Source organism: Xiphophorus couchianus, chromosome 1, assembly GCF_001444195.1.
Source record: "Xiphophorus couchianus chromosome 1, X_couchianus-1.0, whole genome shotgun sequence".
NCBI classification, from domain to species: Eukaryota; Metazoa; Chordata; class Actinopteri; order Cyprinodontiformes; family Poeciliidae; genus Xiphophorus; species Xiphophorus couchianus.
Genome location: NC_040228.1, coordinates 5,397,681 through 5,419,662, shown reverse-complemented (window position 1 = coordinate 5,419,662; position 21,982 = coordinate 5,397,681). Strand labels below are relative to the sequence as shown.

The 21,982-nt window shown below is 39.3% G+C and overlaps 2 protein-coding genes across 4 annotated transcripts; one reads left to right on the top strand and one right to left on the bottom strand.

Annotated features, from left to right (window-relative positions):
- Positions 1 to 324: 324 nt before the first annotated feature.
- On the top strand, positions 325 to 6,981 carry cfap126 (cilia and flagella associated protein 126). 2 transcript variants are annotated; one of them, XM_028019852.1, is made up of 5 exons: positions 325 to 416; positions 510 to 572; positions 799 to 870; positions 960 to 1,148; positions 6,671 to 6,981. In XM_028019852.1, exons 1-5 carry the CDS (start codon positions 390 to 392, stop codon positions 6,962 to 6,964), a joined length of 645 nt encoding a protein of 214 aa, XP_027875653.1. In that variant the 5' UTR covers positions 325 to 389; the 3' UTR covers positions 6,965 to 6,981. The 2 variants fall into 2 exon arrangements, with proteins under 2 accessions (XP_027875653.1, XP_027875660.1); XM_028019859.1 differs by lacking the exons at positions 325 to 416; positions 510 to 572 and adding an exon at positions 581 to 702.
- Positions 6,982 to 10,433: 3,452 nt separating this feature from the next.
- On the bottom strand, positions 10,434 to 20,140 carry LOC114146072 (alpha-1,3-mannosyl-glycoprotein 4-beta-N-acetylglucosaminyltransferase C). Of its 2 annotated transcripts, none has more exons than XM_028019837.1 (5): positions 19,926 to 20,140; positions 15,644 to 15,742; positions 15,360 to 15,501; positions 12,440 to 12,694; positions 10,434 to 12,348 (listed from the first exon to the last, which is right to left on the bottom strand). In XM_028019837.1, the coding sequence occupies exons 2-5, from the start codon at positions 15,737 to 15,739 to the stop codon at positions 11,462 to 11,464; spliced, it is 1,380 nt and encodes a 459-aa protein (XP_027875638.1). In that variant the 5' UTR covers positions 15,740 to 15,742; positions 19,926 to 20,140; the 3' UTR covers positions 10,434 to 11,461. The 2 variants fall into 2 exon arrangements, with proteins under 2 accessions (XP_027875638.1, XP_027875641.1); XM_028019840.1 differs by lacking the exon at positions 19,926 to 20,140 and adding an exon at positions 19,465 to 19,910.
- Positions 20,141 to 21,982: the final 1,842 nt, after the last annotated feature.

Below are 21,982 nucleotides of genomic sequence, written 5' to 3'. Positions count from 1 at the left end.
TGTAAAAAAGGGGGAAAAAAATACATCCTAAGTACTTGGACTATTTTTCAGTTATTTTCAGGCAAACATGAACACGCGTTAAAAGATTGATTTTCAACCACTTCTCTGCACCAAAGAGTTAAGAATATGTGAGCACAATTTTGCGTGGCTAAAATTAAAGTTGTACATATGTGACATTTTAAACTGACATTAATTATTTCTCTGACCATATGAGAGAAATAAGTGTATATGCAAATTTATTGAGAGCCCGTTTGCGAGCAATAATAATAATAAAATCTCCCTTGTCCTAGATGGTTTCCGTAGTTTTCTTTTCAGCAGCGTTCAGATTAACAGAGTTGCTAAGCGACCAGTCAACAACACAACAGATTCGGACGGTAGCAGATGAAACAATGTCTTCCAATTTCTCAGCCAACCAGGTAAACTCACTTCGTGTAAACGGCAAGAAATGACATATTGTTTTTCTAACTTCGTAAAGTAATTTTTTATATATATTTTTTTTTGGATAAAAGTATGAGGGCACCTTTGGATCCAAGAGGCTGCAGAACTGGTGCACATCTAAAGGCTTTAAAGAGGTAGTTATGGAAATCAACAGCCTGTTCCTGCTATGATTATCTGTAAATATCGTCGCCTTACTAAAATAAAGGCATAAGTAATCATTTCCTAAAAGCCCCCCAGAAATCATCTTTTGGCAAAAAGGAGATGGTGATTTTATTTATTTATTTATTTATTTATTTATTTATTAAAAAGAAAAAGATTATTTTCGGAAGGTGACGATATTGTGGGTTTCCCTGTTTGCAGCGACCCAGTGCACACGTGGGTCACACCTCCTTCATTGTGAACAGCAGGGGTCATCTGCTCCCAGGGGTGAAGGTCTGCGCACTAAACTATTCACCTGTTCTGTTTTCATTTGAGGCAGTCTCTGATTGGACCATTCTGCATGTCTCTAATGCGGTTTACAGAAAGGCATAACCTGGCCAGATTTTAAGGGCACTTGGGATTTACCAACTCGTATCCCAGCCCACCACATCGACCCAACTGCCCGTTCAAAGGACGGTCTCAGGAGACTCAAGTTGTGGGGAATCTGCCCACCAGAGGAGGGGAAATCAGAATCAGGCAGAGGCAGCAAGAACACAGATGTTGGCAAGCAGGTCAGGTCCACACAAACAGTGTGATACGTTCACTTCCTCCTTTCAGCTCCCTTACTGAAGGATCTCCACAACAGATTATCTGCCTCCATCTTGTCACTCCAACCCTTTGCACGTCCTGATCGCTGCTCTTTCCTCGTCCAGCATTTTTGAGGAATGTGAAAATTGGAACAATTTGCTAACAATCTTGCTGCAGCCAAAATGAATCAGTCTGACTCTCATAAATCAAGCCAAACCAACGTAAATTTTATGTGCTGTGTTTAAAAAAAATGTTCAAAATTGATTTTCATGAGGTGCTCATGATTTGCTGCTTTTACATTTCGTTTTAAATCTATTTATTTTGGTCGTGGGCAACAGGGCAAGTCACTGTGTCAGAGGGGTAAGCAACAGTAGTAGTAAGTTAACAGTAGGCAAAGTGCAGAGAGATAGAACCTAATTAAATGTGGCTATAATGTCTATGCAATTTATAATAGCTATATTAACATTTTGTTTTCAAAAATACTGTAGGAGTAAAATTATCACAGCAAATTTTTTAATCATATTTTAGTACTTTTATATTGAATAATCCTAGCTCACGACCCCCCAGTGGAGACCCAGCTCCATCACGGTTCTAAAGTGACCCTATCAAGACAAATTAATAAATGTCGTTTCTGTTGTAACAGTTTGGATACTTCAGGTTGTGTCAATAGAGTTGCTATGTTGCACACCTATGCAACATGAAATAAAAAGAACAGCCGCTTCCTGACCAGGTTACTTACCTGATTTAGCTCTCACAGTACTGGACTGTGTAGAAGTGGTCCTTAGCCATATCACAGCAGGGGGAGAGTAACCAAACAGCAAAGTGCTTCCGACACAATTTTTTTCCTTTTTATTTAAAAGAAAAACAGAGTACATGAAGCGTTACATGGACACAAATGTCCCTCTTGTAAGCTAGTAGTCCCTGGGAATGTTTAACAATTTAAACAGCATGTCGTAAATTCTACATTGTAAAAACTCCTGTTGAGGTCACAGTGCAGGTGGCGTGTGGGAGATTTGTATTAATCCGACAAATCTGTAATTTTATGGCAGGAATAACATAGTACTGTCTGAACATCAGCACACTCATCTGTGAATATCAGTTTTTCCTTCCTTGTTCCGCATGACTTACCACCATGAAGAACTCAAATAAAGAATTTTCCAATATTCCAGACCGTAAGACGAATCCATTCTTCCAAATTAAAGGCTATAACTAAGTCCTGATTTGCTAAAATAGAAAAACTGCAAAAGATCATTTCAGACTGTGTTTTAAAGATATTTAATGATTATTAAACTCTAGTTAGTGTCTAAAGCTGCCCTCATGTTCCAGATCTCATATTCACTAAATGTTAGCTGGGTGGAGCATTTAGAGCACATGTGTCAAACTCAAGGCTCAGAGGCAAAATCCAGCCCACCGTAAGTTTATTGTGGCTTGCTAGCCACCACAAAAGCAACTTTCACAATTACAATTATGCGTTTAAATATTATTTTATCAATCAAATCAACGCTGTTTTTATCTGCATTCCACCAAATTCCATCAATGTGAAAAGCTGTCCTGTAATATAAGTATTACAGAACAAACTCCTTCTACCATCGCCACCAGACGTTTGCTTTTATGCTAATTTGGTACAACTTTATATTGACTTTTTTATTTTTGATTACGAGAAGCTACATATAGGAGATGTGGTTGGTCTAATTTTTACCAAAAAAATCAATTAGAAATCTATAAAAAATACTCAACAATAACAAATTCATTGATTACAGCATTTTTCATGTTTAAGGTTTCTTTATGTACGTCCAGAGCTCGGTGGCCCCAGGTGCCTTAATAATGGGGCTTTTTGTCTTTTCCTGGTAGATGTTCCAACTTTCATTCAAAAGGGTTTTTCTTAACCCCCAGTTTGACCCAGAATATGTTACTTACCACATGCAGGAAGTAAAAATTCTAACAGATCAAGTTTTGCCAGTTTTACTTGGGGAATGCCAAACGGAAAGAGTCAGTCGTGTTCCTTGAGTCACTGATCCTTTTGTTGTGACTGTGAGTCATTTAGGTTGTTTTCACCTCGGAGGTGTTTACCAACCCAAGCAACATGAGGCGTTTCGGTCCCAATTCAGGTCTGAATGGTTCCGAAACTGCCCTGGGGAGTATAGTACAGGTGTTCTCTCTCTTCTGTTCGTGACAATACTGTACACTGTAATCGGAGAGTAACTGGGATACATTTGAGCTGAGTTCTGAGGTGCACTAGACAACTTTTATAGTCGTCAGAGATTTTGAAAGGACTTGGTGTGCACCCTATCAGCTAGGGGATCACAGACTGCAGATTTTTCCACAACAACTTAAGCCACATTTGGATAGAAACGTAACTATTGATTGGGATGTTCAAAAACAAAAAATATATATCTGCTTGTGGGCATGAATTTCACAGCGGCTAGTAATGTAAACAGTCCCATCTGTGTTGTAGTAGATTTGTCTTTTCCTACCGTCTCTTGCTGCTGCAAATATTTGCACTGTATCCTTTGAATGAGTCTTGCGGTTCATTTCAAAAAGGGCCGGTCGCAGCTAAGTCCTCTCTGCACACATCCTCATAGTTGCAGGCCTTGCATGGGCTGATGCAGGGAAAGGGTGAGGTTGTTTTGATGAAGTCTTCCCAAATCAGTATGCAAAACACAGAAAATATTTTTGGAAAACCCCGTATGCCACACATATATGAGGGGGTCAGAAACAATTAAGTCAAAGCTTCTCAAATTTATTATATTTACACTTCGAATTACAAAAGGTTCCCTGATGTCTTTGACCATCGGAGGCTCATTTAAAGATAAAAATTGTCGTTTTGGGAATGCTGCTGCATATCCAAGTTTTGGGAGTGTGTAGTTAAAGAGACACGTGAAATTGTAAAAAAAATAAACTTTTTGAACATCGAGGGCAATTTGTATTGGTGCTGCTTTCCCCCAGTTAAAGGGATAAAAGGTAAATAACTAGAGTTGATTAGCAGACTATAATCTTCTTACTTTTCTCTTGTATTCTGCAAAACTGGATCGGTTGTTTTGTTCTCTACTTGTTCTACTTTAAAAATAAATAAGTGTTAAAACAAAAAAGGAAAACAGTGTTCTAATCATGTGCAATCAGGGTTTTTTTTTGTTTGTTTCAGTTTCTTTCTTTAATCTTCTTTCTTTCTTTTTTAAAAATATATAAAGTCAGTATTTTCTAATGTTAAAGAAACTCAGCTCTCGTGAGGTACCCTAATTTATTTTTACAACTGTACATCTTCAGGCCTAAATTTGGTTTTAAAAAACTGCTTTCTGCGTCCCTAAATAACAGGCCGTCGATATCAGAAAAAAACATTTTGAGGACGTTTCTTCAGTAATGTCTTGAAGAAGATACATTTCTAATGTTGTGTGTTCTGTAGAAGCAGATTAGGCTCTCTTTCTTTCTTTTTTTTTTTCCAAGTAACATCAGCCCCAGTAGAGTAATTAAGTCACTTTGGAGAGGTTTGGGAATAAACAACTTCCCTTTTCCCGTTGGGAAATTAATACCAATATAAAATGTGAAGTGCTAAATCCAGTGTCTTCTGGTGATACATTAGATTCTTCCCCTGAATCCCATATAAATAAAATACTACATGTAAGTTAAAAATTAATTCATTTGTGGGGATTTAATGTGGAAAAAAATATGTTAAAACAAACAAAACAAGGAAGCAAAAACTAAGCAAATGCCAACAAGTGCGTGTTTAAAAAAAAAAAAAAAAAGCGTTTCTCGTTAGATGTGGCCTGCAGAACATAAAAAGCAAGTCAGAAATCTAAAATTCACACAATCCTCAAACACTGTGATTTCTCAATGTTCTATGAGTAAAAGAAGAAAAACTCTCAAATTATTATGCAAATTTTAAATAATCTTTTGATTTCCACTATTTTTACTTTTGGAAAGACAAACAGCTTCCACTATGACTTAATGAATAAATCCTAGAACTTTCTGATCTGAGCCCGAAACCCAACACGACAATGTAAAGTTTATCGTCGCTGGCATTACGTAATAATCATTCAGAAGCGCTGGCAGAAGCTGAGCTGTTTTCTCCAGGCTTGCAGCTAAAAATAAGTTTGTTCATCGATTCTTGCTTCTGCCTTTAAAATGTTATGACAAGGTTCCCAACATTGCAGCTATACACAGAGTCCTACAGGGGGAAACAACTTTATTTGGGTTTTTATTTGGGTTTTGCCTGAGTGGAGTTCTACACCCTCCAAAAATTCAAAGCTAACAAAGTTGGTGTCAAATGTTTCTGCTACATTTGTGCAGCAACAATGTTTTGTTTATTCTGCTATCATTAATAGTATTAATAAATGTTTAAAGAGGTTATGAAAGGTCAACTAGACTCCTTCAAATCAAACAAAGTCAAAGGTCGACCTTTTAACTCTTAAACTTTCATTAATGTCTTCGAGTCAAAAGCAGCACATTTCATCAGCACAAACCAGCAACGCCATGGCAGAGTTGATTGACACCAATTGTGTTTGATTTTGTGAAATTGAGGGGCATCGGCTTGACCCCTGGTGACCTCTGGAAACGTTTTTTTTTTTAATCAATATCTTTAAAAAGACACACAAACAAAAAAAGTTTCCTGCACAAACATGGCAAACGATAGACACCAATTTCGTGTAATTTGGATAATGTGGGGGTGGAGGTTGATCTTTTGACCTTTAAACTTTTGTAAATATCTGCAAAGCAGAAGCAGCACAAATAAAAACTTTTTTTTTTGCTGAAGACCAGCTAAAACGTTCGACACAAATTTTGATCGATCTGAAGAACGGGAATTTAATTTGAATCTCCGTCCCTGGAACATGACAGAGAAACAACAGTGCACCCTGGACAGGTCGCCAGTCCGTAGCAGATACAGTTGTCTACTTTTAGGCTATTGCTCTGGCTGCTAATTAAGCTAGCTGCTACTGCTAACAATGACAATAATGCGAATGAGTTTTTCTGGGAAGTCGGACCTTCAGTCTGTGGTGCCAGAACTGAACCTGTTTTACTTCCACGTCAGCAAACCAGTATGACTGGCTGCTTTGGATGTAAATACTAGTAGGAATACAAGCTGATAATGTATTTGTCTCTATGTTGTGCCTTCAAACATTAATGGTTATAAACAGACATTGTACAGTAAAAAGCTGCTCAACAATCTCCAACTTTCCCTATCTGAATTCCAACATCAGGGTATTTCTCCTTGTATTTCCACCTGGGATCTGAGTCAAACTGAACGCACCATAAAGGTTAACACAGGATTAAAAGTTACATAAATTCTCTCTCTGGTGTAGTTGGCAAACAATACTCTATTTTATAAGTTCTCACACTTGAGCAAATAAGAGCAGCAGTGAAACTGTAAAATTGAAAAACCAGAAGAATTTCTTATCTTTAATTGTTTTGTGTGTGTGTATGTGGCCCTCTTTGGTATCTTCTTCCATTGTGCTTTTTTAACTTTGATAATCCATCGTTTTATAATAATAATATACAATAAACTCTCTTTCAGACCAGCGAGGACGCACCTGAGCAAGCTGCAGACCCGTCTAAAGTCCGGTCGGAGTCTCAGAACCGCTCCGTCGCTGGGAGTGGGAGCCAGGGCTCACAGAGACGTGAGCCTGGATCTCCTGCTCAACAAAACCTTCAAGCCGCACAGAAGGACAAGCCAACAAGTGCAACTGAAAAGAGTCCGTCTTTGACAAGTAGTGTTGGCAGTGAAACCCAAGACATACCAGAGTCCATACTGGGAACGCCACACAGAATTATACGGTACACCAAGGCAAATGTAATGAATAAAGAGTGACATTATAAAACGTGGTTTTCAGGAAGTCAGAGTACAACTTATTGCAGACTACTGAGGCATTTGGAGTCCAATGCTTTTGGAAATATGTAATGATACTGTACCTGATTTAATCTGTTTGCAGAGTTTCTCAGTGTTTTTTTGTTTTGTTTTTTCAAATAAAGTGTGATTATTAATACATTTTTGGTACCTAATATCTAAAGGCAACCTTCTACAAATGTTTGATTGTTTCTAAATAATCTGAACTGTCACTTTAAAGGGGGGCATTATGAAAAATCATGTTTTGGGTTTTTCATCATACTATAATCTTACTGCCTCACATACCTGGAGTGTTCTTTGGTACTTTTATGCATGATTGTGAAATCCTCGAATCTCCCCTGGCAACCATTCAGGGGTACCTAACTGTTTGCTCATACAAAGCACCTCCTATGTAGCCGAAGCTCCTCCCCCAGAGCTGGGGTCTCCAGCCGAGCGTTGGCCCCACAGATCAGTCCCCATGGAAACACAAGAGGAGCCGCCCCCAGGCCAGAGAGGCGCTAGCTAGGAGAATTTGAACTAGAAGGTAAAAAATGATAACAGAAGCTGTTCCAACAATTTTACTAGTAACAAACACATTCAAAGCAAATGAAACATGTTTAACAGACTTGCATGATTTGGATAGAAGCTGCCATCCCAGCTCTGTGTGTCTCATTGTTCTGTCAGCTGATCGGTGTTATGAGTTCCAGCGTCCTTGAACGCAACAAAAGAAAAAGGGATTGTTTTCCTCCAGCTCATCCACCATGCATGTCTCTGGCAGATAATGCATGTCAGTCTCAATTTGGATCAAAAGATTAGAATTTTGATCAAAGATGTTTCTATCGATGTAAATAAGCTGCTGTGGAATTCAGGTTAACACATTAAAACCCCTCGACTGTCTCCCTCAAAATGCTTGCATGTGAGTCAGAGGGTCCATGAGGACACCGGTGTCGTCATGACAGTTAAAGGGTTAAGATAACTTCATAATATTTTTTTTGTTGCCCCATTTACACTTCTATTTTCCATTCACTTAAGCTGGTTTCATAATGAGGAGACAAACGGTATTATAGTTGCTCAATGGAAAGGGATTAGCGTGTTGAAATGATGTTAATGGAGAGCTGCAATAATAACAGCTGGATGAGCCAAAGGCCATTTTGTACCTGGTGTGTACTGTAAACGTTCACAGGACACAGCAGGGATTATCAGATTAACTGATGGACTCCCTCTTTCTGAGATTTTGTCCTATTTTCTTTTCTTTTTTTTTACCAACATCAGAGCAAAAACATGCGTTCCAACAAGTTTATATTGTGTTATTGACTTATAAATATATCTGTCGGCAGTTTTAACCAAATAAATACTTGTTGGGTAAAATTTACTTCTGCTCATGCCAGATTGCTTAGGAGTTCTTCTTTTCTTTCACACTTTTGAAAACAATTTTAACTGACTGCCACACATGCACGAGCGGATATAACCTTCAGTAAATGGAGATATAATGTGGTATTTATAGATTTATCTGAAACAAAATCAGTAACAGTCTAAATTGTTTTATACAAAACAGGAAACATAAACTCCCGCCCCCTCTCCAGCTCTTTCTAAAGTAAGCATTTGATCTTGAAACAGAAAAAATAGAAAACACCTGACCAAAAAATATGAATGAAGTTTTAAAGTGCTTGTTGCACAGAATGTTATCCCTCTTTACTTTTCTACTTTTGACTCATCAACACAAGTATGAAAAGCTGATGTTAGCCTCTAAGGCTGCTGTGCTACCTTCTAGACTTTATTCCAATCATGGGGAAAATGTCTTGTTATAAGTAAAATAATCTGCCAGTGGAACTAGTACTTTTTCATCAACATTAGGGAACTATTTACTTAAAGCCAGCTTCAATATCTCGTTGAAAAGTTACTTTTCATAATCTAAGTGTACAATCTAAGTGTATTTATTCTAGAAACTAAACCAAAAAATACTTGGTAAGATTTTGTGTGATTGCAGTGTTCTGGCCAGTCAGTGTGTTCTTTCACAAATCGAAACCTTCTCTGCATGTAATTTTAAAATAAATTTAAGTTTAATGGAACTTCTCCCATCTACTTGAATGCTGTCACCAAGGATTGTGACAACTCTGTCACTCTATTTGTCAAAGGATTGTTGGCCAGCAGTCCCCACGCCTGTTAAAGACAATTCAGATTGTTTTCATGTGTCGTTTCAAGATGATGTAATGATCTACAGAGCCATACTAGAACAGTGTTGACCCCGGCTATTTTGAAGGAACTCTTAAAGATCCACCTCTAAGGCGTCTCGTCTGCACTTCCCAACCTGTTCTACATCTCGGTGTATATTTCCCTCTATGCCTGTATCCATTGTATTTGTAAGCATCTACCACAGTGACATGGAGGGAGGTTCTTGTTGATAGTTTTGCTTCACTTTTGCCTGGTAAAAAGCATCCCCTTGTTCTTTACTTCGGACAGAGGGTCTGGACCCTTGGCTATGAAGAAATGATAGCTTGCTGGAGGCGTGGTCTCTGTGGAAGTTTTAAATGATTGGAACTGATTTTACTAAATCGCTAACGTTTGGCGGCGGCATGCTGTATGCAACGCACCGGCTCAATTGTGAAGGAGAAACGCTATGAAGCTTACCAGAAATTAACTGAGCCAACTGGAAAACCAGCAGACTTTTGCCTTTTGTCTTAAACATCCCCCTCGCTAACTGTTCCATATTTGGAAGCAAGGTCAACACTTGCTGAACGGCTTTGTTCACTTCTTCCACTCCCATTACAAAGCTGCAACCACAAGCAGATTACAGTTAAAAAAAAAAAAATTCACAACTCCTTTTGTTTGCCGATTGGCCCAGATGACATGCATCCTGAGAAATCGAGTTCAATAGCAGAAGTCCCTGACGGAGAATGGAAGGGAGATGAGAATAGAGCAGAACTGCGTAAGAAAGCAATGGCCAGGCTAGCTTCACATAGAAATTATCTAATTGTTACAGACCTAACAGGTAATTCTAGACCCTCTTCATCATCATTGGCTGTTTTGCCTATGCTTCAATATATCAGAAATGTAGTTTTCTCTTTTTTTCCCAAAATTTTCTTATATTTGTTTCAGTTTCATAGCACCTGGGATCATTTCAGTTGAGCAGCCGGCCATTTTCTGAACTTCATAGGTTTCCCCTCACCATCTTTATAACCAAAGCTCAGCTGTTCTTCTGAACAATGTCTGAAACAAGTCATTTTACCCAGATTTTCAGGAGGAATACTTTTCAGTTAGAATCTGGAGTCTAACCCCTCTTCAAATTAGAATGACTGCAAGAGTCCAATTACTCTAATGCACCTGCTGGTAAACCATTTCCCACATAGAAACAATTTCTACCAAAAATTGGTTTGATTTATTGGTCTAGAACAATATTATTTTGACCGTAGCCGTAGATGTGGAAAAAGTCATAATAAAAGCCAGTAAACCTTTGTACCAGTAACCAGTTGGTGCATAACTTTAATGGTTTTGGGTAGCAGGACATTTAGCAGCAGTTTTTGCTGTCCGACAAACTCACACCTTTGCATAAATAACAGCTTTGGTCAGAAAACACATTTCCTAATGACTCCTGCCTCAGGCCACACATCTGTTGCCTTGAAACAGTTCAGATAAACGATAACAGTTCATTTGACTGGAAAAAAAACAAAAAAGAAAACAACTACTCATAGCCTGACAGTAGCTGTGTTTCCATTAGAAATGTGCCCAATACCTTGTTAATATTCCACTAATATTGAAAACAAGACAATTTCGCAATTGCAGTGTTTCTACTAAATAAGAAACGCAACTAAAATTACACATGAGCACTGCATTATCCTTCTACTACTTCCTGTTGTCATCTTTGCGGTTTCTGCCGATGGTGATATCCACTTACTGACCATGTGACTTGTGTGATGCAAAAAAAAATGGTTTTCTATTAACCAAAATGTTTGGTGATAAACCTGTATTTCTGAAGCAGCAAATTTATTTTCGATATGTCAAATTGCGCAATCATATAGTCAATGGAAACGCAGCTACTCTGATAGATATTACGAGCAGATAGATTTGAGGGTTTTACATATAAATAAAGACTGATGCACACAAGCCTTGGTCCAAGAAAATGACACATTTGATGTGTGAGGTAGCACGGGTTTCCTTCTAGAAAATGTGATGCAAGAAAACATTTGCAAAAAGTGATTTATACTTTAAGTAAAAAGGTTTAGAGGAAAATGGAGCATAAAAAAAAACGAAAAATGTTGCAGAGTCCTACAATAAGAAACACAAAGACCAAATGGATTTGCTTGCTTATCTGCTATGGCTTATCTAATCACTGCACATTGTTTGCTTTGGTCAAACAACTCCAGGTTGGAAGCAGCTCCACTGAGGCACGGTCGATGTCGATGTTTCGTAACATGCATGTTGACTCCAACTGGAAAGTCAAATGTTAGTCAGGCTGGAAGACAGACAGACCAGCTACGTTTGGCGTCAGGATGCGCTGGACTTCGTTGTGATTCTTATTTTCCGAACGATCACCCAGTCTTTCTGCCCGGCTGTCACCGATATCCTCAGACATGAAGAGGCAGAGCCGCGCAGTTTGTCTACCTCTCGCATCTCAAATTTCCCATTCATAAAAGCTCCCAGTGACTGGAAGGTTTTACAGCTCTTTATCGCTGCAGTGAGTACATCTTGGCCTAGCTCCACCTGACCGGACTCCAGGAGGTCCTTTCCTCCTGATCCCGTTTCCACCAGTATCCCCGTCACCACCACCGGCTCCTGGAACACCACCGTCAAATGATCTCCTCTTTCTGGAGAGCGTCCCCAGAAGAAGCCCTCCCCGGGAGCCCAGGCCAGTTTGGGGAAATTCTTCTGGTAGGTGGAAATGTTTGAATAAACTTCAGCTGAGGGATTGGTGTACAGCCCCTCTTCAAAGTTGTTATCCTTTAGCTTGTTGTATGTTCCCTGGAATGACGAAAAAGTGCCCATGTGTTGGAATAGCGAGGGTTTAAAGAGGATGGTCTCTCTTTGGGTCATCAGCTGTCGGAAATGAGACATCAGCCAGTCACAAGGCATTTCTTGGTAAAAGAGAAAAAGGAAGCGAGCCAGAAGAGGAAGGTCGGAGGACTTGTAGAGTTTCCCGATGTAACCAAGGGCTGAAAACTCCAACATCGCCCAGGTGCCCTTTTTTGTGTTTTGCTCCTCAATGTGCCTCCGAATAGTGGTGAGAAAGTTCTGCGCTGAAAAGACGTCGTCTTCCAGCTGGAGGTAGTACTGGCCCAGACCTGCACTGTAGTGGATCAAGAAGGCGTAGTCCACATTCTGCTTGGAGCGGAACGACACCCGGTCGGGAGCGTCGTCGTAGTTCCTCTTCAAGCCTTCAAGAAGAAGCAGAGAGACTTGCATGAATAAAACACCGGCAAGAACTTTACTCAAGCTTCCTGCCTGCCTGGAATTCATCTGCTGCACCTGTCAGAGGAGGGTACCACTTCTGGGTCACGTGGATGGCTAAAAGCTGACCTCGGTCCAGTTCAGAGGCAAACGTTGAGTTGATTTCCCTGACGGTACTGGTTACCCAGTGAACGTCGAAGTCTGCGATCAGCACCACCACCACCATGGAGGAGCGCTCTTCAGGAGACGACTGAGAGAAGAGCGACTGCAGCGTGGGAACCAGGTAGCTGCCCTTCTTCCGCTTGACTGACGACATTCCGATGGTTAGGAACTCTGAAATGTATCCAGACGGGAATGAAAATCTACACACAGTCATATTAATGAATTAGAACATGAGTCCTGAAAAGTACTTTTTGAAAATAACTTTTATTCAATATTAATGCTGCAGTATGTAACTTTTATGATATATATATATATATATATATTTTACATATTTGTTAAAATGGTATGAGATGGATAATATGTGGGGAAATTTTTTTCTTTTTTAAATTGACATCCTCTGTTCTTTGCTACACTGTGCCACAGATGATGGAGGATAAACTGGTTTCCTGTAACAGGAAAAACTTTGTTTCTCCACCATTGGTACATTGAGCAGTGAGTACTTGAGGTTGACGCCAAGTCCCTCCTCCTGGCTCCGATTGGTTGTTTTTGGTCGGTTGTTGTGCATTTCTTCAAACGGCAATAGCAGCTCAGGGAGGAGTTGGGGGAGATCGATCTTTTCACAGATTATCTGTCTCATAACATGCCGTCACGACATGGAGACAGCTGCAGCTTTAAACATCATTTTCATTAAGTTCGCATTTCTCCATTTAAAATGTAATGACTGATGTAATTCTAAATATCATTTTCATTAACTGTAAGCAGAAAATCTTTATAAACATAAATTAAGGCCAGAGTTACTGAAATAAATGGTCTGTAGCAATATTCTAACTTATCGAATACAAGCCTAGGCAGACAAATATAATGTTTTATAAATAGTGAGACGGAGGAGTTTATGAGGTCATTCTTTTTATAATCTAATATTCTAAACCCAACAAATGCTGATTTTTTGCTTTTAATAAAACACACAACCCCTCAAATTACTGATACACTTAAAATGACTACTGCTGTAGTTAAATTTGGAAAAAAAACAGATAAATGGATTTGTCACTTTATTTCATGCATTTTTAATGATGGAGTCCTTTTAAAGGCATTAGTTAATGGACAGAGGCAGACTGTAATCTGCTTTACAGTTTGTTTTTTTTTACAAAGTGTTGCTACAGAGAGGAGGAGGGTGAGAGACGCTGACGGGTTTTTATACAATCAGGTTTATAATGTCAGAGGTTTAGTGAGGTTTAGAGGGCCAGAACACTCACTTTGTTAATGGTGTCATTTAGAGTTCATTTAATTTTTCTAAAACAACTGAATTTGATTGTTGAATTTTTTATTAATACTAAATTAATAAAAATGTTATGTTTTAAAAGAGAAGATCCAATCTTAACCGTCCTAGCCGTATGGCAGCAAATGGCATCAAGTGTTTGTGGAGCAATTGTGGCCCATTCTTCCTTGCAGAATTGTTCCCATTGCAGGGTTTTCGGACATGGACGGCCTATTTACAGTCACGACGCAGCATTTCAATCAGATTTAACCGTGGGCTTTTTCCAGGCCACTCTAAAACCTTCCTTTAGTTTTGGGTTTTCTGAGATATCCAGAGGTGGGCTTGGTGGTTTGCTTCATCGTCGTCCTGCTACATAAAACAAGAGACTGAGCTTTAAGTCAAGAACTGATACGGTCATTTTACGAGACATGAATTGACGGTTCCATCAACAGAGCAAGGTCCAGAACCATCACACACCCACCATCATGTCTGACTGCAGGTATGTTGATTTATTGTGAAGCGCTCTGTTAGTTTTTCACTTGATGCAAGAGGGACACACCTTCCAAAATTCAGCTTTTGTCTCATCAGTCCTCAAGACACAAAATCTTACCAAGTGTTTTTGGTCTAGTTTATAGTGCAGACATCTCAGTACACTTCAAATAAGACAAACCTAACTTACAAGTAACTTTTCAACAAGATAGAATAGCTTGTTCGAAATCAATTCTTTCTTAATAATGATGTTTAAAAAGTACTAATTCCTTTGATAGATTATTTGGGAAAAATTTTGCTGTTTTAAGTGAAATAATCTGATAGTGGAACTAATACTTTTTTAAAATCAATATTAATGTCTAAAAATTAAAAAAAGCAGCTCAGGGAGAAATTGGGGGTGATCGATCTTTTCACAGATCGATCACCCACAACTCGATCGATCTGTTGGGGTCGATCGACAGATTGATCCTATATCTTGCAGAAACGTTTTTTATAAGTTTGTTTTGTCTTAATTCAAGTTAACCAAGATATTTTCACCAAAAACTAGACCAAAAACATACTTGGTAAGATTTTGTGCTTTTGCAGTGAATATTTTCCAAACATCTTGGGGCTCATCAGTGTGTTTCTGACCAGTGTGAGCTGGGGGCTTGGTGTAATTGTTAGTCAGTCAATATCGCTACCTTTTACTGAGATCAACGATGTGACGTGGAGATTTTGATATTTACAGACCTACATGATGATTCATATAAATAACATATGTGTAAAATAAACTCGGGCAAAAGAAACCAAATCAAATTCTTTCGATGTGTAAAACTTTAATATGAACTGCAGGGGTGTGTGTGTGTGTATGTGTGGTGATGTTTTGGTTAAAACAAGTTTGTTCTTCATTCAGTGGAGTTACTCTCAGTGGGCAGAGGATCCAGGAATTTTACTCAAAGAGTAGTGACACATAATATAAATATTCAAGTAAAAGTAAAAAGTACAGCATAGTAAAAATACTCCTAAAAGAATTTTTTTCCCCCATAATTTTACTCAGTTAAGTGTAACTGAGTAAATATAACCAGTTAATAGCCAACTGTGAGTGGAACTCACTCTGCTGAGTCGATGGCGTTCCTGCCAGCAGCTGATAGGACACATTGAGAGGCAGATAATCTCCCTGCTCCGCCCAGGACTCCTTACTGACGAGCCTCTCCACCTGCCAGCTCAGTTGCTTTGGAGGCGGTCTAGTCAAACCCTGAAAGACACAAACAACCAATGTTTGCTTGTTCGGTGGAACCACATCTGGAGGGGAAAACAGAGCAGACTCAAACACTTCCAGGTGTCGTTTCCTGTTGGACAGGATTCACCTGATTTTTTGTTTAGCTCGGGGATCTCACCGTGAGGAGGAATTCGAACGGATAGAAGTAGTACAGGACAGTGACGAGTAGCAGAACTCCCAGAACTGCACTCTTCTTTCTAGAACGCCGTCGCATTTCCTGTCACACATGCAAACACATCGACGTTTGTGTTGAGGTGAAACCAAGTCAGTGCAACAGTAAATAATTCAGCTGTGGGAGGATGAATATTTCAGAAGGCTCAGATACAGATAACACCCGGCTGTGTGTGTCTAGACTGAGATAAACTCACTGTGTCTTCTGGAGATCTGAACTCCAAAGATTGTTCTCCAGCTAACTTAAAGGGGCAGTATTATGCAAAAATCTACTATTTTGACCTTTAAGTCATGTTATAATGTTATTCCCTAATCAAAAACATACCAGGAGTGTTGCTTTGATTCTTTCATACAAGTTTGAGAAATCCTTTAACCTTCATGGCAACCATTCAGTTGTCCAAGACGCCTGGGTGGACCTAGCACCGCCTTCAACACGCAGCTCCTCCTCCCCCAAGCTTCCGCCTCACAGAGCAGCCCTCCTCCAGGACTCCCTCACTCAGCTCCTTCAGACTAGCCAGCAGCAATTAGCAAACACCTGGTGAAACAACACATCTGCTGAGCTCTTTCTGCGAGCTACTTCTCAGTGAAGTCCTGGTAAAAACGTTGCTAAAGGTTTAATAAAAGTGAGACGTTATGATGACTTCCTGAAGGTCTGAGTTTCAGAAAGAGCAGGAATTTTTAAAGAGACAGAGGCCCAATTTCAACACGTTAAATAACAAAGTGAGATTTACTTTAAGTCATATTAGATATATAGAGCATTTTTATAACAACTGAAGGCAACATAGTTACTGGATTCTGCTATAAAATAATACTATGTGGCCGGAAAACACGCAATACTGTCCCTTTAAAACTAAGATATTGCATCGTCAGAGCGGTACATTCAACTTGAGGCCAGTGTTAATCTAATGTGCTGGAACAGATTGTGAGGAGTATTTTGTTGCGTTTAGACTTGACAGCAGGTTTCTCTGGTCCTCTGCTGGACTCAGACCTCACAGGCCTGGCACAGCAAGGCTGCAGCTGCTGCAGCTTTCCGACCTACATTTATGCTTTTGTTGACTTTGGCTTACACCGCATTTCCCCCAGATTAATCACTGTTCATTCCCAGCTTTTGCGTTCACAAGTGTTTATAACTTTAAAGTCTCTGCTGTGTTAATTTGGGGGAAAAAAAGAAAAAGAACGCTGTTCAGATATTGCTGTTTTAGGGATGCATACAGCATCTTCAGGTGTTGAACTTGAGTGGTTTGTCTTTTGCAGTGCTTTTACTGCTTTTTATTATTTATAAGCAATTACAAAATGTTTAAAGCATAAATATAAAATAATATAACTGGATTTTTAAAAACCGTTTCCGTGTATTTAATCTATAGATTCCAAATCAAAGTTAGCTATTAGAAGAAAAACATTTGTATGTGTGGAGAAGTTGGTATTCTTCTCCAACATCCATTTTCTTACACCCTTGTCCCTAGTGAGGTCTGGAGGTGCTGCCGTCTATCTCCAGCTAACGTTCCAGGTGAGAGACGGGGTCACCCTGGACAGGTCACCAGTCTTCTCCAACAATACATCTGATTTCCAATCCAAATAGTTGGATTTGCCTCCACCCTAGGCAAACCGTGAGAACAGCCTGTGTCCTCTGATGTTTTTATCCTCTGTTAAGTTTTCACCATGTCTCCAGACCTTACACCCGATCAATGTTTCACCAATTTATGATTCACACAGACCCATAAACCCATAAACCTTCTCATAGGCACAATATAGCTTTTCTTTAACGTTAGGTGACACATTTATGTCATCACTTCAGTTAGAGGTGTAAAATGTAGGAAGGAATCGAAGCAACACTCCAGATTTGTTTTTAACATTCTAACATGATGAAAAGCTCAAAAAAGTTGATTTTGCATCGTAGCTACTTTTTATTTTATCACTTTGCTAAAAAGTGATATATATATATATATATATATCAATCAAATTTTATTTGTATAGCCCATTTCAGCAGCAAGGCATTTCAAAGTGCTTTACATCATTACAAACACAGAAACACAAAGCAACATAGAATCAACAATCAAAACACAGCATTAAGTCAAGTTCCATCAATAAATTTGTAATTGATTACATTTCAAATACAATTCTAAACAGGTGGGGGTTTAGTCGAGATTTTAAAGAAGTCAGTGTTTCAGCTGTTTTACAGTTTTCTGGAAGTTTGTTCCAAATTTGTGGTGCATAGATGCTGAAAGCTGCTTCTCCTCGTTCGGTTCTGGGGAACTAGATATATATATACAGTATATATGTTACTGTCATTTGTTTTAGCCAAAGTCTGTTAATCTTAGTGGTCCAGGTTTGACATGTTTTATAGGAGCAGATTTCAAAATAAACACATAGATGAGCGTTGTGTTTTCTTGCAGTTAAACCTGCAGCTCCAGAGCCCTGTGTGTCCTCAGTAGCCTTTCAATTCTTTGGCGAAGGCCTGAACAATGTCTATAATGTACAGATTAAAAAACAAATGACAAAAAAACTCATTCCACCATTTTCTATGTTTTTATCCTACATTTGCATAAATTTCACACACTATTATAACCCTGATGTTATGATTGTTTTCTTTGCTTGTTCAGTTCTTAATTTTGTCATTTAGCTGCAAGGAACATGCTTTTTAATGTTATTTTTCATGTGTATATGTGAAATGTTTCACTCAAGAAAATGTCTTTATTGTTGTTTTGAAACCTAAAATTGCTTAAAAAAAATTTGAGTTCTTTAACTATAAAATATAAAAAGGATTTGTACAGTAAGTGTACATCAAAAAGAGGGAATTAACTAAGATTTACTGCTCTAAACACATTTTGTTTGTAGGGAAAAGGGGAAAAATTGGTTCTAGATAATAAAAGCTGCCGACTCCTGACTTCAACTGTTTTGCACTTTGTCTCGAGGTCCATGCAACAACGAGACATTTAGGGTGTCCAAATTGTGATGGAGAGAGCATATTTTGTTTTGAAAACCTAAGTTTTTTTTCCCCATTTTTCTATGAACTGATAAGCGATTCCGGGCCATTTGGTACAGTAAATTGTGAGTATGTTCACTGCTGACATTGTTGCAATCATCCAGGTGATAAATGTCACACAAACTGCTGGAAGCACAAAGATAGGAGTCGGAAAAATGTGGAATGGTTGCGGTTAATATTGTGATATTGTCGGCAATAAATTTAAATTGTTGTGATATGGTGTGACTTTTTTAAATTTAGTGCAGGTCTAGCTTTTTAATAACACATGGTGACAAATAATGCGCAAAAGTCACAGGTACATAATGCTGTAGATAGAAAAATCCAAGGAAAATGAACAGTTCAAGGTGTAAAAAGGGTAAAATTAAGCTAGAAGTAGGTGTTGAGGAAAATACATGAAACGAAAACAGGTTTTTAAAAGAATAAGTGTGAATTGTTTTTAAAGTTAAGGTTTCTTCTTTTAGTTATTTTTGGATCATATGGACATCAGACACAATATTCAGTAAATAAGAATATTATTGAAAAGTTTAGTAACTCCATCACCAAATGAAACACATTAAATAGATGAATTACACAAAGACTTTTATATTTTCTTAATGTGTATCGTCTCATCACTTTTCTCCTAGCAGCTAATGAAAACGCGGCAATTTTAAAAAAAAAAAGAATATTACAATGTGTGGGCGTCTGAAAAACATGTTTACCTGCTAAAAAATAACAGCATGTAAACCGACCTGCTATTAAAAAGTGCCTTATTTTTCATGAAGTACTTTTTTATGTAGCCATGCGACACTTATATCCACTTCATGTCACTGTACAGTACCGAAGAGAGCACTGCGGCACTGCAACACAGACTAACTTAAACTCAATAGAGTTGAGGGAAAATCTCATCCCTTGATGGAAGTTTCTTCTCGCGGTCTGGTTTCCTCTCTGCTGGGCGCGAGACGCAATAAATCAGGAAATGTTTCTCTTTCCAGCCAGCAGCCTGGGCGCTCGCGCTCGCTCCAAATATAACCGAGGAGGTGGACGGACGCTATTTCTGTCCCGTCCGTCTGCGCTAAGAGTTTCTAGCAAATACCGCGAAGAAAACATCCAGCCTGACCAACCTGAGCAGCAGGTCGGGCGAGTTTGTTCCGTCGGTTCCCAACAGATAAACTCTCAGTTGCAGCTCGAGGAAAGAAAAAAAAAAAAAACCCGAAACATGTCCGACATTTTTTCCAAATCTGAGATGACACATTGCAGCAAAGCTTACCGTCCTAACCGAAACTTCCCTTCTCTCTTTCCAGTCAGTTTGCCTCCGAGGCGCGGCAGAACCTCACAGCCAACGCCTCTCCCTGCCCTGGACGGTACTTATAAACAGCCTCGGAAATCCACAGAGACAAGCTGAGCGGGTTGGAAACAGCCAGAGCTGCAGCTCTGTGCTCCTCTGCTCGCTGTCAGAACTGAAGTTTAGGCTGCCGAGCATCAGGTGGCTGCGCCCGGCTGCGGAGGGAGGGCGTGTCGTAGCGCCGGAACGAGGCCCAATCCGCTGCGCAGTTTGCACTCAGGGGCTGGGCTAGGAGACAGAAACAGAGTGGGAAGACCCAGCGTGGAAAGGCTCAGGAATGACTCCGAGAGACTGAAAATGTATTCCCTTAAATGAGCCGTTTAAGATAGTAGCTCATTATTATGCTGCATTCTTAAAAAGCCAGCCTGGCCTAACTAATTTCATCCAATCTCTGAATGATCAAATTTCTCCAAACTACAAGATGTCACTCATAAGTTTCCTACTGGTGGACCTTACTGACCAGAACATCAGATAGTTAGAAAATACGTAAACTTCTAGTTTCAACTAAGCTAATGATAGGAGAAGCAACTGCTGAAAACAAAAGTTTACTCAGACCTACACTTTTCTTTCTTTCTTTCTCCCCGTCTGTAGATTAACCAGACCAAATTGTTTGTCTTGTTTTTGGTCAGTTACCAAAATAATTTCGATTATTAAATGCCAGAATAATGAGAGACAGAATATGTCAAACATTTATCTATCAATGCCCTCAAAAGCAGAAGTTTACATGCAGAATGATTACCATCTCTTTAAATAACTAGCTCAGATGATGTCATGGCTTCAGAAACATCTGAGAGGTTAACTGACAAAGATCTTCATTTTTGGAGACATGTCCAGTGGTCTGATGGAACTAAAATGGAACATATTGGACTTACTGACCCTTGTTACATTTAGAGGAAAAAGGATAATGCCTGTACCGTCCTGACTGTGAAGCGTGGTTGTGGCAGCATCATGTTGTGGGGCTGTTTTGCTGCAGTACAAATTTTATGATTCCATCATAAGACAGATGGAATCATGAGGAAAGAACATTACGTGGGAAAATATTGAAGCAACAACAGCTAAAGACCTCAGCCAGGAAGTAAAAGCAGATTGGTCTTCCAGATGGACAGAAACCCTCTGCACACAGCCAAAGTGGTTTTAAAGCGGCTTGAGGACAACAGAGTCAATGTTTTGGTCCTTATCTCAATCCTATGGAGAAGTTGTGGGTATATCTGAAATCTGAAAAGGCCTGTGTGAGTGAGGCGGTCCAGAAACCGGACTTTAAACAGTTACATCAGAAGGAAAAAACCAGGACTCATTCCAACCACAGTGTTGTGAGAGAGAAGGAAACCTTCTCTCTCACAACACCTGGAAGGAAACCCAAAAGTCGAGACCAAGATCATAGAGTTCAAATGGAATGCTAACTGAGGAAATGAATGTAAACTTCAGATTCTCTCATTCTTATATTTAGCAAAGAGAAATTATTTTGATAATTGTGACTGACCTAAAACAAACCTGTGGGAAAACAGGTGACAACTCTCCCATTGTCAGAATCCGTCCGACAATGGGTTCTTCAACTGATGTGTTTATTTAAAGGTGGGATGTTATGCAAAATCATCTTTTTGAGCTTTATGTCCTTTTATAGTTCTATTTCCTCATTAAAAACATGCCTGGAGTTTTGCCTTGATTTATTCGTACATGTTCGAGGAATCCTTGAATCTCCTGTGATTTGGAGTGTTGCCGGTAACACCTGATCATACAATGCACCACCTACTTACCCAAAGCTCCAGCTTGGCGCCCCCACCCAGCAGCTCCCCTACTCGGCTCCTCCAGACTAGTGGCAGTAGCAGTTAGCAAACATCCAGTGGTGGAACTGCACATCTGCTGAGCTCATCATAGAAACTACACCACTCCGAAGAATGATTGTAGACACCCTTATGGAGAAACACTGCTGTCATCACATGCTGAAGGGGGAGGGTCAGAAAAGCTAGGAGGTTCTTAAAGAG

Excerpts from the sequence above, each read along its gene's own strand:
- LOC114146072 (XM_028019837.1), bottom strand. The coding sequence starts at position 15,739 with ATGCGACGGCGTTCTAGAAAGAAGAGTGCAGTTCTGGGAGTTCTGCTA. Across the intron at positions 12,695-15,359 it reads AACGCCATCGACTCAGCAGA|AGTTCCTAACCATCGGAATG; the intron begins GTGAGTTCCACT and ends GATACATTTCAG. Across the intron at positions 12,349-12,439 it reads GTGGTACCCTCCTCTGACAG|GCTTGAAGAGGAACTACGAC; the intron begins GTGCAGCAGATG and ends TTCTTCTTGAAG.
- cfap126 (XM_028019852.1), top strand. The coding sequence starts at position 390 with ATGTCTTCCAATTTCTCAGCCAACCAG. Across the intron at positions 417-509 it reads CCAATTTCTCAGCCAACCAG|TATGAGGGCACCTTTGGATC; the intron begins GTAAACTCACTT and ends TTTGGATAAAAG. Across the intron at positions 871-959 it reads ATCTGCTCCCAGGGGTGAAG|AAAGGCATAACCTGGCCAGA; the intron begins GTCTGCGCACTA and ends TGCGGTTTACAG.